Source organism: Rhinichthys klamathensis, unplaced genomic scaffold, assembly GCF_029890125.1.
Source record: "Rhinichthys klamathensis goyatoka isolate OS25496 unplaced genomic scaffold, OSU_Roscu_1.1 h1tg000523l_1, whole genome shotgun sequence".
In the NCBI taxonomy this organism is placed as follows: Eukaryota; Metazoa; Chordata; class Actinopteri; order Cypriniformes; family Leuciscidae; genus Rhinichthys; species Rhinichthys klamathensis.
In genome coordinates, this window is record NW_026607002.1 from 940271 (window position 1) to 957196 (window position 16926).

General features: G+C 36.8%; 2 protein-coding genes across 3 annotated transcripts in view; one reads left to right on the forward strand and one right to left on the reverse strand.

Annotated features, from left to right (window-relative positions):
- LOC130073045 (gastrula zinc finger protein XlCGF7.1-like) overlaps positions 1-16926 on the forward strand; it is a 471752-nt gene that overhangs the window by 48556 nt on the left and 406270 nt on the right. The window contains exon 3 of one of the 2 annotated variants that reach the window (XM_056238441.1): positions 5788-5907. The exons of the other annotated variant lie outside the window; for it this stretch is intronic. Within the exon in view, the coding sequence (XP_056094416.1) occupies positions 5788-5907 (120 nt within the window). The remainder of the gene's footprint in view (positions 1-5787; positions 5908-16926) is intronic. 2 annotated transcript variants of the gene reach the window in all.
- The window catches only part of LOC130073057 (gastrula zinc finger protein XlCGF8.2DB-like), a 154058-nt gene that overhangs the window by 19738 nt on the left and 117394 nt on the right, over positions 1-16926 (reverse strand). The window lies entirely within an intron of this gene.

Consider the following 16926-nt stretch of genomic DNA (forward strand, 5'->3'; position numbering starts at 1 on the left):
ACAGCTCAAGAGGGACCTCAAACGGCAACCTACAAGACAACAAAGTTCTACTCCTGCTAGATATCAGTCTGATTCCGACGACACATGTTGTGATATTTTTGATCCACCCAAAAAACGAAAAATGGTAAGTTTTAAAATGTAACTGACTTCATCAAATAATGAGCAGTGTTCCACAGATAATTTTACAGAGTTTACAGTGGTGGATTATAGCCTATTTGTGCTGAAATGCATGCACTAGCGCACTTTGTGCTTGAATTGAACAGTACCAAATTCCAAACCCAACCTACAAACCAATGCCCTTGGTGGTCAGGGTAAAGCTTGTGATGTAGCAGAACTGCATTTTTGTGAAAATTAGTTACTTTTTAAGAGTGTATGAACTCTGTTGATTTCTTCACACACTCACACCATGAAAATTGTGTTTTGGCGTGTGTATGATTAGGAGTGTATAGCTGCCCTTTTTGTTTAAGGTAATTAGGTTGATGTTTTCTGCATAGGTGACTGACACCAGTGAGGAGGAGGAGGAGGACGCCATCCCTCAGGCGGAGTCTCAGCGGCCAGGGACGGTGCCTGCAGTTTTTGTTGAAATGGATGAGGACAGTTTGAAGGCTCTGAAAGGTGGGTGGGTGTATATGTATGCTAGTGATGCCAGGGTTATCTCTGCCACCACCTGAACCCTCCCATACACCTGCAGTCATTGTCATTGAGGTCATGAAGTCAACTTTATGAATTCAAGACATGCATCCCACTGTTAATTTGAAGAACATGCATGTTACATGTTATGTCTTAGAATACAGACCTGGCTTCCCACATTACAAATTTGAAAATAATCCACTTAACTCAAGTGGTACGGATATAACTACAAGGCCTCTAGCAGAGTGGCGCAGGTACCAATACTGTGACCACAAGTGTCATACTGCTTTTATACATCTCTTCCCCTTCCATTGCGATTAAAGATTTAAAACTGCGTTTTCAATCATTTATGTAGACTTATTTATTTCATCCACTTCAAGAAATAGTTGTAATCTTCCATTCTCTGTTGCCAAGCATCGCAACATATCAGTCAAGAGAAGGGTCCAGTGAGACAGGCTATATGGTCTTATTTACAGACGAATTTGCAGCAGTTGCTTGCAGGGTTCCCTCAGGTCATGGAATTTTTGTAATATCATGGATTTTCAGGAATAGTCAGGAAATTTGTTATTTTTTGGGGCAAAGTCATGAATATCAGGGATTTTTGTTTTAGCAGTTTAAAATTGTCTTGCCAAAATACATTAATACAAATATATTTCCACACAAAATTTGTGTATATCTGGTTATTAGCTTTACTGCTTGCTTGAGCAGTTGTGGTTAACCCAACTTTCAAATTCAATGACCATTTATTCATCTCCCACTCTAAAAAGTAAAAGATGCTTGAACGCTACGAGGGTGCTTTGAAATCTTTGGTCAGTTAGTTTATTGCACCATTCATAGTTGGTCATGGAAGTTAAAAAAAATTTGTCTGGGAAAGTAATGCAATTTTACATTTGACTTAACTTGGGAACCCTCTGCTTCTCTATACCGTATATACCCGAATATAAGACGACCCTGAATATAAGACGACCCCCCATTTTTTCCAGACTTATTTTTGGGCGGAAAAGAGACACACACACACACATATATATATAGATAGAGAGGCGCGCGCGCCCTGGAGGGAGGCTGTCACGCGCTCTTTGCACGTGAAGAGCACGTGCTACAGTGATGTTTCCTCGCGCGGACCGCTTCACCTGTTTGTCTGAGGTAGCCTACTTTTGAAATATAATCTTTTACAAATATGTTAAACGTTTAAACTGCCCATTCTAAGTCTGTTTTGTAACTTTTCTTAATTTTGTTTTACTTTATACACAAATAAAGTAGCTCACGGAAATGCTTGGCAAGTAATTTCTCCCTTTCCCCCCGTGATTTGTCTATATCGCGAATATAAGACGACCCCCCATTTTTCAGCCTATTTTTAGGACAAAAACCTTGTCTTATATTCGGGTATATGGTACTTCACAAGCTAAACTGAACATTCGCCCTACTCCATCTTCATACTCAATAATGGAATTACTGCCCTGTCACTTTGGCCTCGTTTACACTGTCAGTGAAATGTGACCCAATTCCGATTTTTTACTCATATGCGACACAGATCGGATGTGTTCTATGACCGTGTAAACAGGAAAAAAACGCATGCATTCGGATATTTCGAGATCGGTTTCAGGCCTCGTTCATATGTGGAAATAAATCAGATATGTGCCAATGCGACTGTCATGTAAACAGGCAGATCGGATTTTCCGAGGCATTAGGCTGCGTCTCCACGGTTTAATGACGAGAGAACCCCAGATGCGCATCTGCGGATGATGGACGGATGGCCCGACGAAACATTGTGTTGTCATAGGAGAGGAATGTGGACACACGTTGACACAACATATCAAAGGTTGGCTTGCTCATCCTAAAATTTCAGACCCACTGCGCCTCGTTAAAGCCCGCCACAATCTCATGAAAGTGCGTATATTGCACATTTTTTTCCCCCCACGTGCCATTTACGCCAAAAATAGTTTTTGCGTGCATGATACGCAGTTTATGGCGTTAAATACGCACGTTTACAGTGCGTATCATATGCAAGCAAAAACTATTTTTGGCGTAGCCTATAAATGGCACGAGAAATAAAATTCGTGCTATATTCACTTTCATGAGATCGTGTTGTATGTTCCCACCAGTCCTGAGATCTCGCTGCGCGTTCGTCCATCTGTGCAAGAAGACCCCTTTAAACATGCGCGATGTTTCAGTCAAGTGTAAACACATGACTCGGATATGGGTCACAATTTAAAGAACGTGTAAACGGACGGTCCAAAAAATCGGATATAGGCAACAAATCAGAATTGGGCATCAAGACCTGCAGTGTAAACGAGGCCTTTGAGTGAGTGGAACATTCATGTCAGACATGCATGCTAGCGGTGAAAAGTATGAGTAAGGATCCTCATCCAATCAGAAATAAATAAAAGTTAAATCCAATGTAGCTGTTGTAAAATGACATTTAAATAGGTGCTATTTTGTGTCACAATGTGATACTTATTCTTTGTGTCATAATGTGATACTGACCCTTTTTATACTATATCCTTATTTTAGAGCTACCAGGACTGGTGTCTTCCCTAAAAACAGTCCTAAACAAAATGGAAGATTCACCTTCGTCTTCCATGACTTCCAGCCAAAGCGAATCACCGCACACTGGCAGTCACACTGGCAGTGAAGAAGACATGGTATGATTTCAAACCAATCCTTGTCTTTGTTATGATTGGGTGCAATAAACCTACACACAATAAATCTTACTAATCTTACGTACGTGGAGGTACGGTTTGTGTTAAAACACTTGAAACCAAGACACGTGCCAACCTGCCCTATAGAGAAGTGTTTGTAATTTACCTTTTTTCTTAATCTGCTTGTGTGTTTTCACAGGTGTCATTGGGCAACTCATTAGTGCAAGTCCCAAAACGCCTCTATCAGAGGCTGAGTGGGAGGAGGATGTCCCTCTTCACACAGGAACTGGCCACATTGGTGTTTGGCAGGGAAACTTTGGCCAAGGCAACCCTCACAGGGAAAGGAAAAAAAGGCGAGCTGAAGGAGCAGCTTGAGCCAGAAAAAACAAATGCAATTATAGGTACAGTAATGTCATAGTTATGAACCCAAATCCATTGTCATGATTGATTGACAAATCCATTACCATCAATGATTCTATTTCAATGTTATACATCTTGTTTTAATTCATGCCCTCTTTCCTGTTTTCACAGATGCAGTGAGGGAGCGATTCCCCAACACCGAGGTGGCAGAGATCCGGGCCCTTCTACGAAGGAAGTGCAACAATGAGAGCTACAAGGCCTCTAGTAATTCAAGTCAGAGCTAGATGTGCATTGTGTAGTATGTTGTTCGCCATTGTTCTGTTCCCGGCATTTCAGAGAAAGTCGACTGTTCAAGGTTCCTCCTTTTGCCAATAACTGCTTTTGTATGTTATTTTTGTGTCAATAATAAAGATCCTTTTCTAAAATGCAATTTGTAATCTGTTGATTTAATGCACTTGAACTGAATTGTAATATAATACACTTGTAGTGTAATAGCAACATTCATGCTTAAGTATAACAAAATGGGGATAAAAGTACAGATAAAATATACTTCAAACAATTTGTTTCTACCTTACAGTATAATAACATTGCACTGAAAGTACGTGTCTATGATGTTTAGATTGTAATTGAAATTCACTTCAAAAACATTATTATTGTCATAGTGGGACACTTTAAAAGCTTTAAATTTAGTTAGGAAGGGCATTTGTAGATCACTTGAAATATTACAGAGGCATACCAAATTAACATAGTTTATAGTAATTATAAGTATGATAGCAGTATGCACAAAATGTACTTAAACACAACTATAATTTGCACTGCAATGCCTTTTTAAGTGTATTTTTATTAGAATGGCGATACAATGCAATTGTACTGTAAGTGTGCCTAAAATCTTGATTTTCATTAGTGTATTTTAGTGCACTTGAAGTTTAAAAAAAGTTGTTCCATTTTAGTATACTATTTACACTTGAAGTGTAGTCAAATAGATGTTAAGTTGAAGTTAATACATAATTTAATACACTTAACTATACTTGGATTTGACGAAAATAGTACAAAATGTAGAAAATATACTTAGTACACTTTATTAAAGTATATTTTTAATAGAATTATTTTTCACCTGGGTTATTCACGATACAGCACAGCCTCTCGTACCTTATTGCTTACAAATATTTTATATATAAATAATATTTTTTTCTTAAATATACATGCATGTGTGTGTATTTATATATATACAAAATAATTATACACAGTGCACCCACATATATTATGTAAAAAAAAAACTTTTATTTTGGATGTGATTAATCGTGATTAATCATTTGACAGCCCTAATATATATATATATATATAGCCTACATATATATATATATATATATATATATTTTTTTTTTTTTTTTTTTCATAAAGGAAACAAATGTGCACGTGAAAAATCACACAGACAAAGATCTATTATATTTCATTACGAATTTTAACTTTTTAAGATCAGCTAGAATATCTTGGCATCTCTTTGAATGAGCAACTTTCACTTTCACTTTAGTGACGTATTTCCTGTTATCCGCCAGTAGAGGCGCTCGATCAACCGAAGCAATGACACACATCCGAGTCTAGGAGAAGAAGAGAAGTGAGCGAGGGAGGGGAACATAAACATGAGAAGTGGAACACAGCCGTTCATTCAGCTCTAAATCTGCTGTTATCAGACTGTGAGTACATTCATTTTATCATTTATTAGGAGAAATCTAAATCCAAACGATTAAACGAGTCAGTTAATTTAGTGAATCACTCAGAAATTAATCGAAATGAATCGACTGATGTTGTTCATTACTCTCGTGAAACGTAATCTCGTAACTGGCAGGGTTTTCACATTACAATTTGTGAAGATTTTGAGAGTTGTGTTGTAATTTTATGTAATGTAACCTGGTAAACAGTTTTTAATGCATGTAAATCATATCTAATGTAAGAGCAACATAAAATCAGCTAGAGGAGTTAAATAGTTTCTAAACGACTGTTTGATCAAAACACTTAAAGCTGGATAATCTCGAGTGATTTTAAGTGTGATGATCATCTGCTAAATGAGCAACAACGACCACAATTCACTCCTTCAGTGAAGCTCCCACAGCCGTTCATGAGAGTTTAAATGCTGGGGAATATTCCCATCTTCCCACAGGAGAAGAAGAAGCAAGCAGGAGGAATTACTCCAGGAGAAACTACGGACATACTATTGTAAAGATGGAGATTAAGGAAGAACCCTGCAGAATAAAAGATGAAGATACAGAGGAACAAATAGGTTGGTGTTTTCCTTCATTCTCTTTAATGACTGGTGAGGAACATTAAGATGAAAACTCACATATATATGTATATATAACTAGACACTAGACTCAGTAGTAAACTAGATTTGTGCTAAATTTGGACTCCCTGATTTTCTCTATTATTTGTCTGTCTCTAACTGGACCATGGTTGGTTTTAGACCCGATGGAAGTAAATGAAGACAAACAGCAACAAGTTCGTAAACCTGATAATTTTACAAATGAAGATGGAAACATCATTACACAGACAGAAAAGAATTTCACACAGAAAAGTGCTGGAGTTAAAGGATCTTTCACCTGCTCTGAGTGTGGAAAGAGTTACATACATAAAACAAGCCTTAAGATACACATGAGGATTCACACCGGAGAAAGACCTTATACATGCTCTCAGTGTGGAAAGAGTTTCTTTCAGATAGGACACTTAAATGTGCACATGATGATTCACACTGGAGAAAAACCGTTCACATGCTCTCAGTGTGGAAAGAGTTTCACCCAGAAAAACGTTCTCAGAGATCATCTGCGCCGTCACTCTGGAGTGAGATCCTTCAGCTGTGATCAGTGTGATAAAACATTTGTTTTTGAATCAAACTTTAAAACCCACCTTCAAGTTCACACTGGTGTGAAGCCTCATGTCTGCTCATTTTGTGGAAAGAGTTTTATACAACTGCATCATTTGAAAGAGCATGAGAGTATTCATACTACTGTGAGACCTCATTGTTGCTCTGACTGTGGGAAGAGTTTTACTAGATCCAGTAACTTAAAAAAACACCAGACAGTTCATACTGGAGAGAAACCGTACAAGTGTTCACACTGTGGAAAGAGTTTCTCTCAGTCAGGACACCTGAAAACACATGAGAGAGTTCATACTGGAGAGAAGCCGCACCAGTGCTCTTCATATGGGAAGAGTTTCACCAGTTTATCCAATTTACACACTCATGAAAAAGCATTGCCAGAAAGTGTTAAGTTAATGTTCTGAATCTGAACCATAACTCTCAGGTAAATAAGTTTGATTTTCTCATGGTTCCTACACAATATGGTCACTGATGGTGAAGGGGTGGATTCTGCAATGTATATCCTTTGAGTGATTTGTATTCAAGTTATTAATCAGTTTATCCTTCTATTAAATTATTTAAATGACTTCTTCAAGCTTATGAGATTAACATTGTTATAGAATTACATGTCTGTTCACTGGAACATGCTTTCTCCATGTTTGTGAGAGAGACACCCAACATTGACTATTCTAGTTGACCCCGACAGTTGAGGTCACCGGGGTCGTCTACATGACCAGTTCTTATTTAAAGCATTTACTTTACTTTACATCTTATATCTCTAGAGAATAATGATGAATATTGTCTGAACCTCTTACTGAGAGAAATTATATAGTATCAGTATGTTTTGGGAACATTTTCTGCAATTCGCCTTTGGCTAAGCCCCGCCCCCCTTAGTTACTGTTGCTACGTCCGACAAACAAACTTCATCTGGGCTCTGGTATGAACATGGCTTATGCTGTGACAGCTCTTCCTGCTGAAATTTTATCAAACTTTTATAAAGCAGCAAATAAAGTGTCCGATAGAAGTAGGCAAAAGGGGCTGCGATACACGTTTGAAGGCTATATTCACGACATACAGGTGAAACGCAAGGAACAACAAGGCATCCAAATAGAGGCAAAAAATGAACCACCGCATATCCTACTAATGGAGACGGAGGCTGGGACTAACAATATCAAGGAGCAACACTGTTCATGCAAAGCTGGGTAGGTCTCTATTCACTTCTATAATCGTTATTACAAAGCAAACGGACTACGCGAGTATAACGTTGTATTTGTTAGCAGCTTGTGCTAGACGACACTTGTCAGGATTTGACTTCGGTTTTGGGAAGGGAAAAAAGCGCACACCCCCCTCCAACCTCTCTGGGAAACGCGTATCTGTGTTACAAATGCCCCAGGCACAACGTTTAACCATATTTTTGATAAAACTACGACGGTAATAGCCTGCCGAGAACAAAAATATTAAGAGACGCCTGTGTTAAAGTCAATGGAGCGCTGTGAAAAAGTGTCGGACCTCTGTGGGAGCTCGTTCTTGGCTACGCTGTGATTGGTCAATCTAGCCAAAGGCGAATTGATTTTATCTCTGAATCCTGGGCTGCGTTCCAGTCCAAAATCGTTATGCCCTTCACTTGCTAACTTCCCTGTGTCTTGTTCACTCGGATGTACGTCATTGCTTACGTTGCACGAGTGCCCACTACTGGCGGAAACTGCAATTGGCTGAATTGGAACGTCCTAAGCACTTGATCACTTGGAATCAGCCATGGAGTTGATTTATTATTTAAATTTTTTTTTCCTTTAAGAATTTGTTTAATGCAGCATCCATATGTATATAGGTGTGTTTGGGTTGTTTTAAATTAAAAATATATATAATTAATATATCAGAGTTGTTTGTGGTGGTGGTGATTAGACGAGATCTGCGGTGACGTCACAATTGTGTTGCATTGTGGTATATGGAGCTGCCTGAAGTGTACATATGAAGTAGACTCGCTCCCTCAGTCAAAATCAAGGGAACAAGTGTCTGTCCATATAAACTTCCCTCGTCCACTTCACGAAGTGGAACGCACTTCAAAATGGCGGCAGGGATTCCCCCGAGGGGAAGTGCTTAGGGAAGTTCGCAAGTGCGTGTCTAAAAGTGGACTGGAACGCAGCCTGGTCTTCATTCATCATCTGGTCCTCAGGTCTTAACTGTAAATTCCCCTACAATCTTCATTTGTGTTCTACAGAAGAAAATCAGTGATGCATGTCTGATTTGACATGAGGGAGAGTAAATGATGACAGACTTTTTATTTTTGGGTGAACTATCACTTTAATACCCATTATAAACCCATTAATCTAATGGCATTATTTATGTAATTGTAATTGCAGTGTAAATGCATTCATGCCTCTGAGCTGCAATAAACAGTCTGTAAATGTATCTAATTACCAATTCAGATGCAGGTTCTGAAAAAAAATCATGGTCGTTGTATAGCCTAAAACTTCTATGTTGAATGAAATAAGAAATTTCTTTCTAAAGCTACTTTTTATTATGTATATTTTATGCTTTTCTTGTTGTAACACAATAATGATTTTTTTAAATCTCGGTGATAAATGCTCAAAATTTTGCCAAATTTGATGTGTGATTAACTTGTGATTTATTTGATTAATTAATAGGCACAGTATGTGATTAATGTGAATAAAAAAATAATCACAGCCCCAGATTTTATAAGTATTAGAAAAAATATATATATAATTTCAAAATAGTTGCAAATGTTTTCATGGAAGTGAAATTTCATGTTAAATCAGCATGAAGTTTTAACATCTACTCTCGTGTAATGGAAATCAAATCACCACATCTGATTCTGAAAGCACCTGCAGGTATGGTATAATGACCTCATAATCCATTACATTCAAATCATTAAAGCTTCATTCTTTTACAATACATTCATGTAGCTTAGATTTCCAGGGAATGAATAACTTAATAAAAATGAATAAATTAAACTTAAATGCAATGCAAGTTGCTTTGGATAAAAGTGTCTGCCAAATGCATGAATGTAAATGTAATGTAAAAAAATATATACAGAAACTCTTTGGTTATGCAAACCGATTGTTGCAGCAACTGCAGCATTGGTCAGTTTTTCGCGGGCAGGTTCCCCACTGTAAATGGATTTACAGTAGAGGATTATTACAGTAGTGACCATATATTTTCCCACAATCCTTTGCTGTTTACAGTAACATACTGTATACACCTTTTACAGTATCTTACTGTAACAGTAAGCTACTGTTCAAATTACACAAACCAGTTACAGTGTATCTTTGTGAATAATTCTCATCCTCGCCTTGTAGTAGCTTGGTATTCAAAGGGGAATAGGATATGTGTTTTTAGACCTGAATGTCCAGATATCGGATATCTGATTTAAAACCACATTTGGAAGTGACTCAGATCGGACCAGTGGCGGTTCTAGCCCATTTCAACTGGGGGGGCCAAGCTGGGGCCAGTTGTACTGTTAGAGGGGCCAGTTACATTTAGACCTTATTGTTGTCCTATCATTTTCTGCACTGCTGCAGGCATTAACAGGCAAAATACCGTGTTTATAATCATTCAACAATGTATTTGCATTTCCATTATATTTTTACATTTGCATTACATATTCAGTATTAGTCACAGTAACTGTAATAGACATGATGTCCTTCTTTCTCTTCATTTTGAGAACTATAGAGCAAAAGCAATGGGGACCAAGAACCTTATTAATTCATTTACTGAAAATAACTGACTTTCTAGGTAACTACGTCTAACCGTTTACAGGGTTCCTGCACACTTTTTAAAGTCAAATTTAAGGCTTTTTAAGACCTAAAGAAATCAAAATTAATACCGTACATTAGGGGTGTGCAATATTGACAAAAATATATTTCAATATTTTCAACGTTTTGTTGATAATAATTAGATGATATTTTACTGATTGTGTTTTTGTGCTGGTGCCATGGCTGGTTTAGGCCTGTTGTTGACAGCTGACTCACGAAGATATTCATATTTTTCATATTATATGGTCAGTTCACAGCAGTGACAGAAATAATTTTTTTAATTAAGGGGCAATATTTGCCACCTTAAATTGATTTCCAGGGGCATTTTCACCTATATATGGACATTTTTTCTAAACTTATTTAGAGTTATGCATCACCTTTTATGTCAAATACTAACATTCAAATTATACAATAATTATACTTATTTATACAATAATCCTTAATTATACAATAATTATACAGTACCACTGCTACCAGTCAAATTAATTAATTCAATCAAAATCCATCTTTGCAGTGCAGAGGTGACACAGAAGTGGCATTAATATATTTACACTTCATTTACAATAGCATAAATAAAGCTATGAGATTTTTTAAAAATCAATATTTAAATATAAAATGATTTCTAATTTTAACGTTTTAATTAAAGGATACTGAAACTAAAACCGCCAGTAGGCGGCGGCAAGTCCCTGTAAGAGGGATTCATTCATTCAACCGATTTGTTCAAACGGCTGATTCGGGAAAGAAGCAAGTGATTCGTTCAAAACGCGGATTTCAGACTAGTCAATAAATCATCGCTGTGTTGCATTGAGACTCTGCTACGGTTTCATTATGAAATTCTAGTCGGCGAAATAAAGGGAAAACAAACAATATTGACAATATTGTGTCTAAAAAGTTCTCCCAATGTTAACTTATTGTTAATTTAACTGTTGTATAACATAAATATCACAGTTGCAATTGTGCACGGGAAAACTGCACCCTTGCTGATGTGATATTCTAATATAAGAACATAATATGATATAAATATAAGACAAAAACTAATTTGGGGACATAGCCTACCTATGAACTGCACACAGCAGTGAAAGGACGATAGACAAATGCGATGTCACCTCACAGTGCCTCGTACATAGTTAAAACAATGATTACAATATCATAATAGACAATACACATCGCACACCCCATACGCACATAAAGAATGAACTTACAACTGAACTGACATTTACCAACTTTCTCCTTCTCTCCTCTCTCGCGTGCAGGAGACAGACGTTATTCTGCCGCGATTCCCGGGAATGTGATGCGAATTGTCACGTGAAAATGCAAATCCACAAAGATAGAATAATAAATAGAAAAAATAATACGCATACAACGATAACAACGATAGCAAAAAAACAGTTTTGTAAAAATGATTTCAAACCCCACATTTAGGGGGGCCACAAGGGGGGCCAAGCTTTTTGTCACAGGGGCACTGGCCCCCCTGGCCCCCCCTCTAGAACCGCCACTGGATCGGACGCGAAAAAATCGTATCTCGTGTGGATTTTTGTGTTTATACAACATACAAAAATGTATTAACAATATGTCATCAGAATACAAATGAGAAAAGAAGAGTTAACAAAGAGCTGAAAACGAATTTAAAAAAAAGATAGAGGAAAAATAACATGAGGTTAAGATACGATACATCGGTTACATTGTACAAATGTGTTGTCATGCTATGTTTTAAATAAGTTTCAGGTAAGAAATCTTAGGTAATGCAGGGTCCAAAGATGAGACAGCAAGTTTTAAAGGAAGTTGCAAACGACTTTTCTCCAGTGTTGTGACGTATTTCCGAGAGAAACGGAATACTAAATGAGGCAAAATAGTGGGCGTGGCTTTTTTCCAAATAGCACCTGATTGGATCTAGAAAAGTAGGTGTTTTCATTCAGTCTGTCTACTGTCAGTTGGAGGGGCGTGGTTATGGATGTTAAGCAGACACCCAAATCGTAAAGCCTACGTCATCGGGCAAGGTCCTCCAATGCAGAGGGGAGGGGCATTTTCAAAATTTGATTAAAGATTACGAAGCCAAAAAATTTTTTTGTGTGGATTGACTTGCATGGATGAATTGTTCACCACAAAACGATCAATTTAGGCAAACAATGTAAGTATGGTCAATTTTGATTTCATGGGGACTTTAAGACACTCACACACAGATAAATATAACGCATATTTTAAAAACTTTTTTACCATACTAGTTAAACCATCCAGTTCCGCTGCATTCTACATGTTGTCACTTCTTCTTGAGTCTCTCCATCATTGTTAGAGATGAATTTATGTAGCTGATGTGGAGTTAACTATCTAACTATCAATGACTTAACTAAGTCATTGATTAGCATATTTTGTCAAGATAATCGGTGAATCTCTTGTGTGGGAATGTAGTTGTTAAAAAAGAAAAGACAAAAAAAAAAAATTTGTTTCACCAGAATATGTTGTTGTCATTCATGATTTTGGTTAATGGCGATTGATATTCCTTGCCTGTGGACGATCGATTATTTGATTACTTTTGCCTTGAGACTTGTTCCCCTGCTGCGGACGCGCGCGCTGCTCAGAGACAAACAATACAGAGACTCAGATAGTGAAGCTGCTGCTCCGTGTCTGTAATATCTCCCCTTACCAGGTATGATATAAACAAATTGTCATGCAAATACATTTAGTATAAGTCATGGCTGTGAAAAATGTAAAATGACATTCGTTGAAGTGTGTAAATAGTTCGTATATAGATGTCTAAAAGTTCAAGTTAACCATGTGTGTATCACGTATGAAACTGGTGAATGCTAAACTGATGGCAGAGACCACGCGGTTACAGAAATGTGAGTGAATTTACATATATGATTTGTGCTTTTGATAACTAATGTAACAGTTAAGAATAAGATTCAGAAGTTACGGGTGACAGTGTTTAAAAAAGGGAATGTGTTTCACAAGAATAAGTGTAATATGGTGTTCATGCTAATGGTGTGTAAATAGAGATCATTTATTTTTGCTGACACATTTGCTAATTGCTAATTCCAGAGCTAATTTAAGAAGTTTAAGAGAGTTGAAGACATGGGAAACAGTACATGTTTAAATTGTTAGGCAGAGTATCATATATGAATGTTGTATGCCATATACATATTATTATTATTATTAATAATGTAGCCTACATTGTAATCCAATTGTCTATTAAAATTATTTGTTTAATTTGTGGAAAGTACCTGATGAGAAGCTGTATGTGAGAAATTCTGTATTTTTATGTATATTGTGACTTTTTATAAAGATGTTCTGTTGTTATATGTTAATCGATATATGAAAATGCATATTTGCATGAATCAGAGACAATATTACAGAGACTCAGAAGGTGAAGCAGTGTTAGTGTCCTGGAGACATTTGCCGGTATTCGGTAATGCGATAAATCGCGGTAATAAATATGCACGATATTGTTATCGCGGGCACTTCAAAATACCGTGAAAAATAATAGATCCGAATTTAGATTTTTAGAACACGCATTAGCTTATTTTCCATCAACCGCTTAAAAAACACTGCGTATATGCTGCGCAAAACACGTGCGCCCTCTGATGTAAACAATCCCCACATGTATAAGCACTGTGTGTATGCGGCAATCCTCACATAGAGAAGAAGCATGGCGAAAGGAGGAACGCTGCCGTCGATTTATCCCCCTTCGAAAAGCAGGGCTGCCAAATTCTACACATTCAGCTTGAGACTCACGCAATTGACACTTTTCACACGCTTTCACGCCACACATCCATTTTCTCACGCAGAGAAAAATCGCGGAGCAAAGAGGACAGAAGCTATGTTTTCATCCACACGTTTTTATCAGAATTAAGTGATATCGAATGAAAAATGCCTTATGGAAACAGTAAAATTCGATTGAATATCGACTCAAATGAAATACGTTCGGTCTCATCGGATTTTATCTTGATCGATATAAGGCTTATGCAATAAAAGCTGATGGAAACGCTGAATAAATAATGAATTGCGATTAAGTTTTTAAGTTTTTCATTTTATGGTTGCAACACGCCACAAAACATAGAAGAAGAAGTTTTAGTTCATTTCCGCCCAGTATTTCCGCTCTGTTAGCGCACACATGGCGGGTGTCAACAAAGACAGATGTAAGTGGACAAAGCAAAGAAATTCTTCAACCAAAGGGTTTCCGTGAAGTGTCTCTGAACCAAGATCTCCCAGAACTGTTTGGAGCGCTGTCGTTCCCACACCACAGGCGCCTCCGTTGTCGTCGGGCATTTACGTGCATCTGAATCATCATAGCAATGTGTCATTGTTTTCTTATTATAGCTTGTTATTACATGGCTTGGTTGAATTCTAATGAAGAATGCGGTCTGTTATTTCTTGATAACAGACCGTTGCTAAGTGTAACACACCGTTGCCATGAAAAACAGAGCGTTGCCATGGACGCAGTTCAGAGACGGAACGGACTATTTTCTTTAGCGGAATGAATACAATCGTTTTTTAAATCAATAAACTCCTTTTTAAATCAATATGTTGGGTCAAATTATTGATTTATTTGGTAGGTAGCCATGTAATAAGCGGGATAATGTATAGCGAGTAGGGGTGTAACGATACTAGGGGTGGAACGGTACACAGAAGTCACGGTTCGGTTCATACCTCGGTTCAGACATCACGGTTCAGTATGATTTCGGTACAATGGAGGGAAAAGAAGGCATTGTATTTTTTAAATAAGTTTTATTAATAAAGGCATAGAACCAGTTTATTTGTAGTGCACTGACAATAGTTAGTATAATTATATACTAACAATATAATTAGTTTATTAATTAAATTAATAAAAAGACAAAAAGACCTTGCGATATGTTTGGTAATTGTACCTGAATTAATTTAAAATTAATTTGCTATATTTCAGATCAATATATTTGTTTTCCTTAATTTTAATTAACATTATTAATTAACAATGTAACATTATTCTCATCTGAATTCTAAATAATTGATTTCTGTATAAAATAATACTACCATTAAAGCACATTCGATTTTTTAATCAATGTAGAATGTGTAAGATTAGTGCTCCGAGGACAAGAAATGAAAACCAATGCAATATGATGAATGTCCAAAAGATGGGACCCACAGACTGTTTTGAAATGGAGTTGGATAAATATGTTTTGCTTTTAAAACAGTGTGTGTGTGTGTGTGTGTGTGTGTGTGTGACAGTTGTAGGTTACAGTTTGACAAGAGTTTATAGTGTGACAAAAGCACAATGTTGTGTTTTATTGCGAGTGTATACAAATATAAGTAAATACTTTGCAGGTTTAATGATCTGTATGAACAAAATGACGGAGTATGTTTTTATCTCTCATAACTTTGCAGATATTGTTTATGCTAAAATGGCAACATTACAGGCCTACAGTGTTGTATTAGGCTGTAAATACATCAAATCTGTTCTGAAGGTCAACAGATCTTATTCAGAGCAGCGCTGTGACTAGGGCTGGGACGGTTACCGCATTACCGCAATACCGCGGTCACGTGACTCCAACCGCGGGTCTGAGCTCGTCACCGTCATCACCGCAAAAAACAAAAAAAAAACATGTCTCTTATGATATGGATTCATTGATTCTAATGACATGGATTATTTCTAATGATAGTGTGTCTTACATGGATTCAAGGTTTTCTGAACAAACTTATCAAAAGATGGAGCAAATCCCTTTTCGCGAGTTGGGGAGCGCAATGTTCCATGACACATAGCATTACATTCGTATTAGAGATGCGCGGATGGGCTATTATTATTTCATCCGCAACGGAACCGCAGCACAAAACTCATCATCTGTCCGCCATCCATCCACACCAACGTTTTTTGATCAATTTTTGTTTTTTGAATTTTTTGAACAGTTTTAAGGTCTATGAGCGATGCAAGGCGCTGCTGCCGCGAGGCTAGAAAGCTCTTGGCTGTTCTAGAAAGGAGACTGCGCATGCAGCAAAGATATTTAAAGGCTAAAGTCCCTACACTGTAAAAAATATCTACTTGGTTCTACTTAAAATCATAAGTTAAGCAGCTGCCTCAAAATTTCAAGTAAAAACAAAATGGATTAATGAATTGTTTTAACTCATTATTTTGATTCTTGTTAAGCTGTGAATTGTCTTCTGCGAGTCAACATGACTATACAATTATTGTTGTTTCAACTTTGCTATGCAAGTTCAAAATAAAGTGTACTCATTAATGAGCATTCTGTTCACTTATCCCCATTAGTGGGTTCAACATAGTAATTTCAATTAAGTAATGTCTTTGAATTTGGGTATCAAGTTAACATGATCTAAAATAATGCCTTGTTTTAACTTAATTAATTATAAAAACACACAAATTTGAGTACAAAACATTTTTTTTTATTAAAACCAATGTTAAGCCAATACAAGCTATACATAAACATTTCAATCATGCAATCATCTCAAACTTGTAATCAATACTTTTTTAGTTACCAAACTTCAATTGGGTGTGGGTAACATGAAGCTAAGATAAATAGAAGCTCACCTTCTATATGCACTCTGCTTGTCATATCCCCATTAGGTCACCCAAAGATGTACTGAACACTATTCATATTCACCCAATAGAAAATACATTCCTTTAAAAGCATTAGCTTTTTTTCTTACACAACACTGAAATATTGAACAGGTTTTAAAATTTAAACATTTAAAA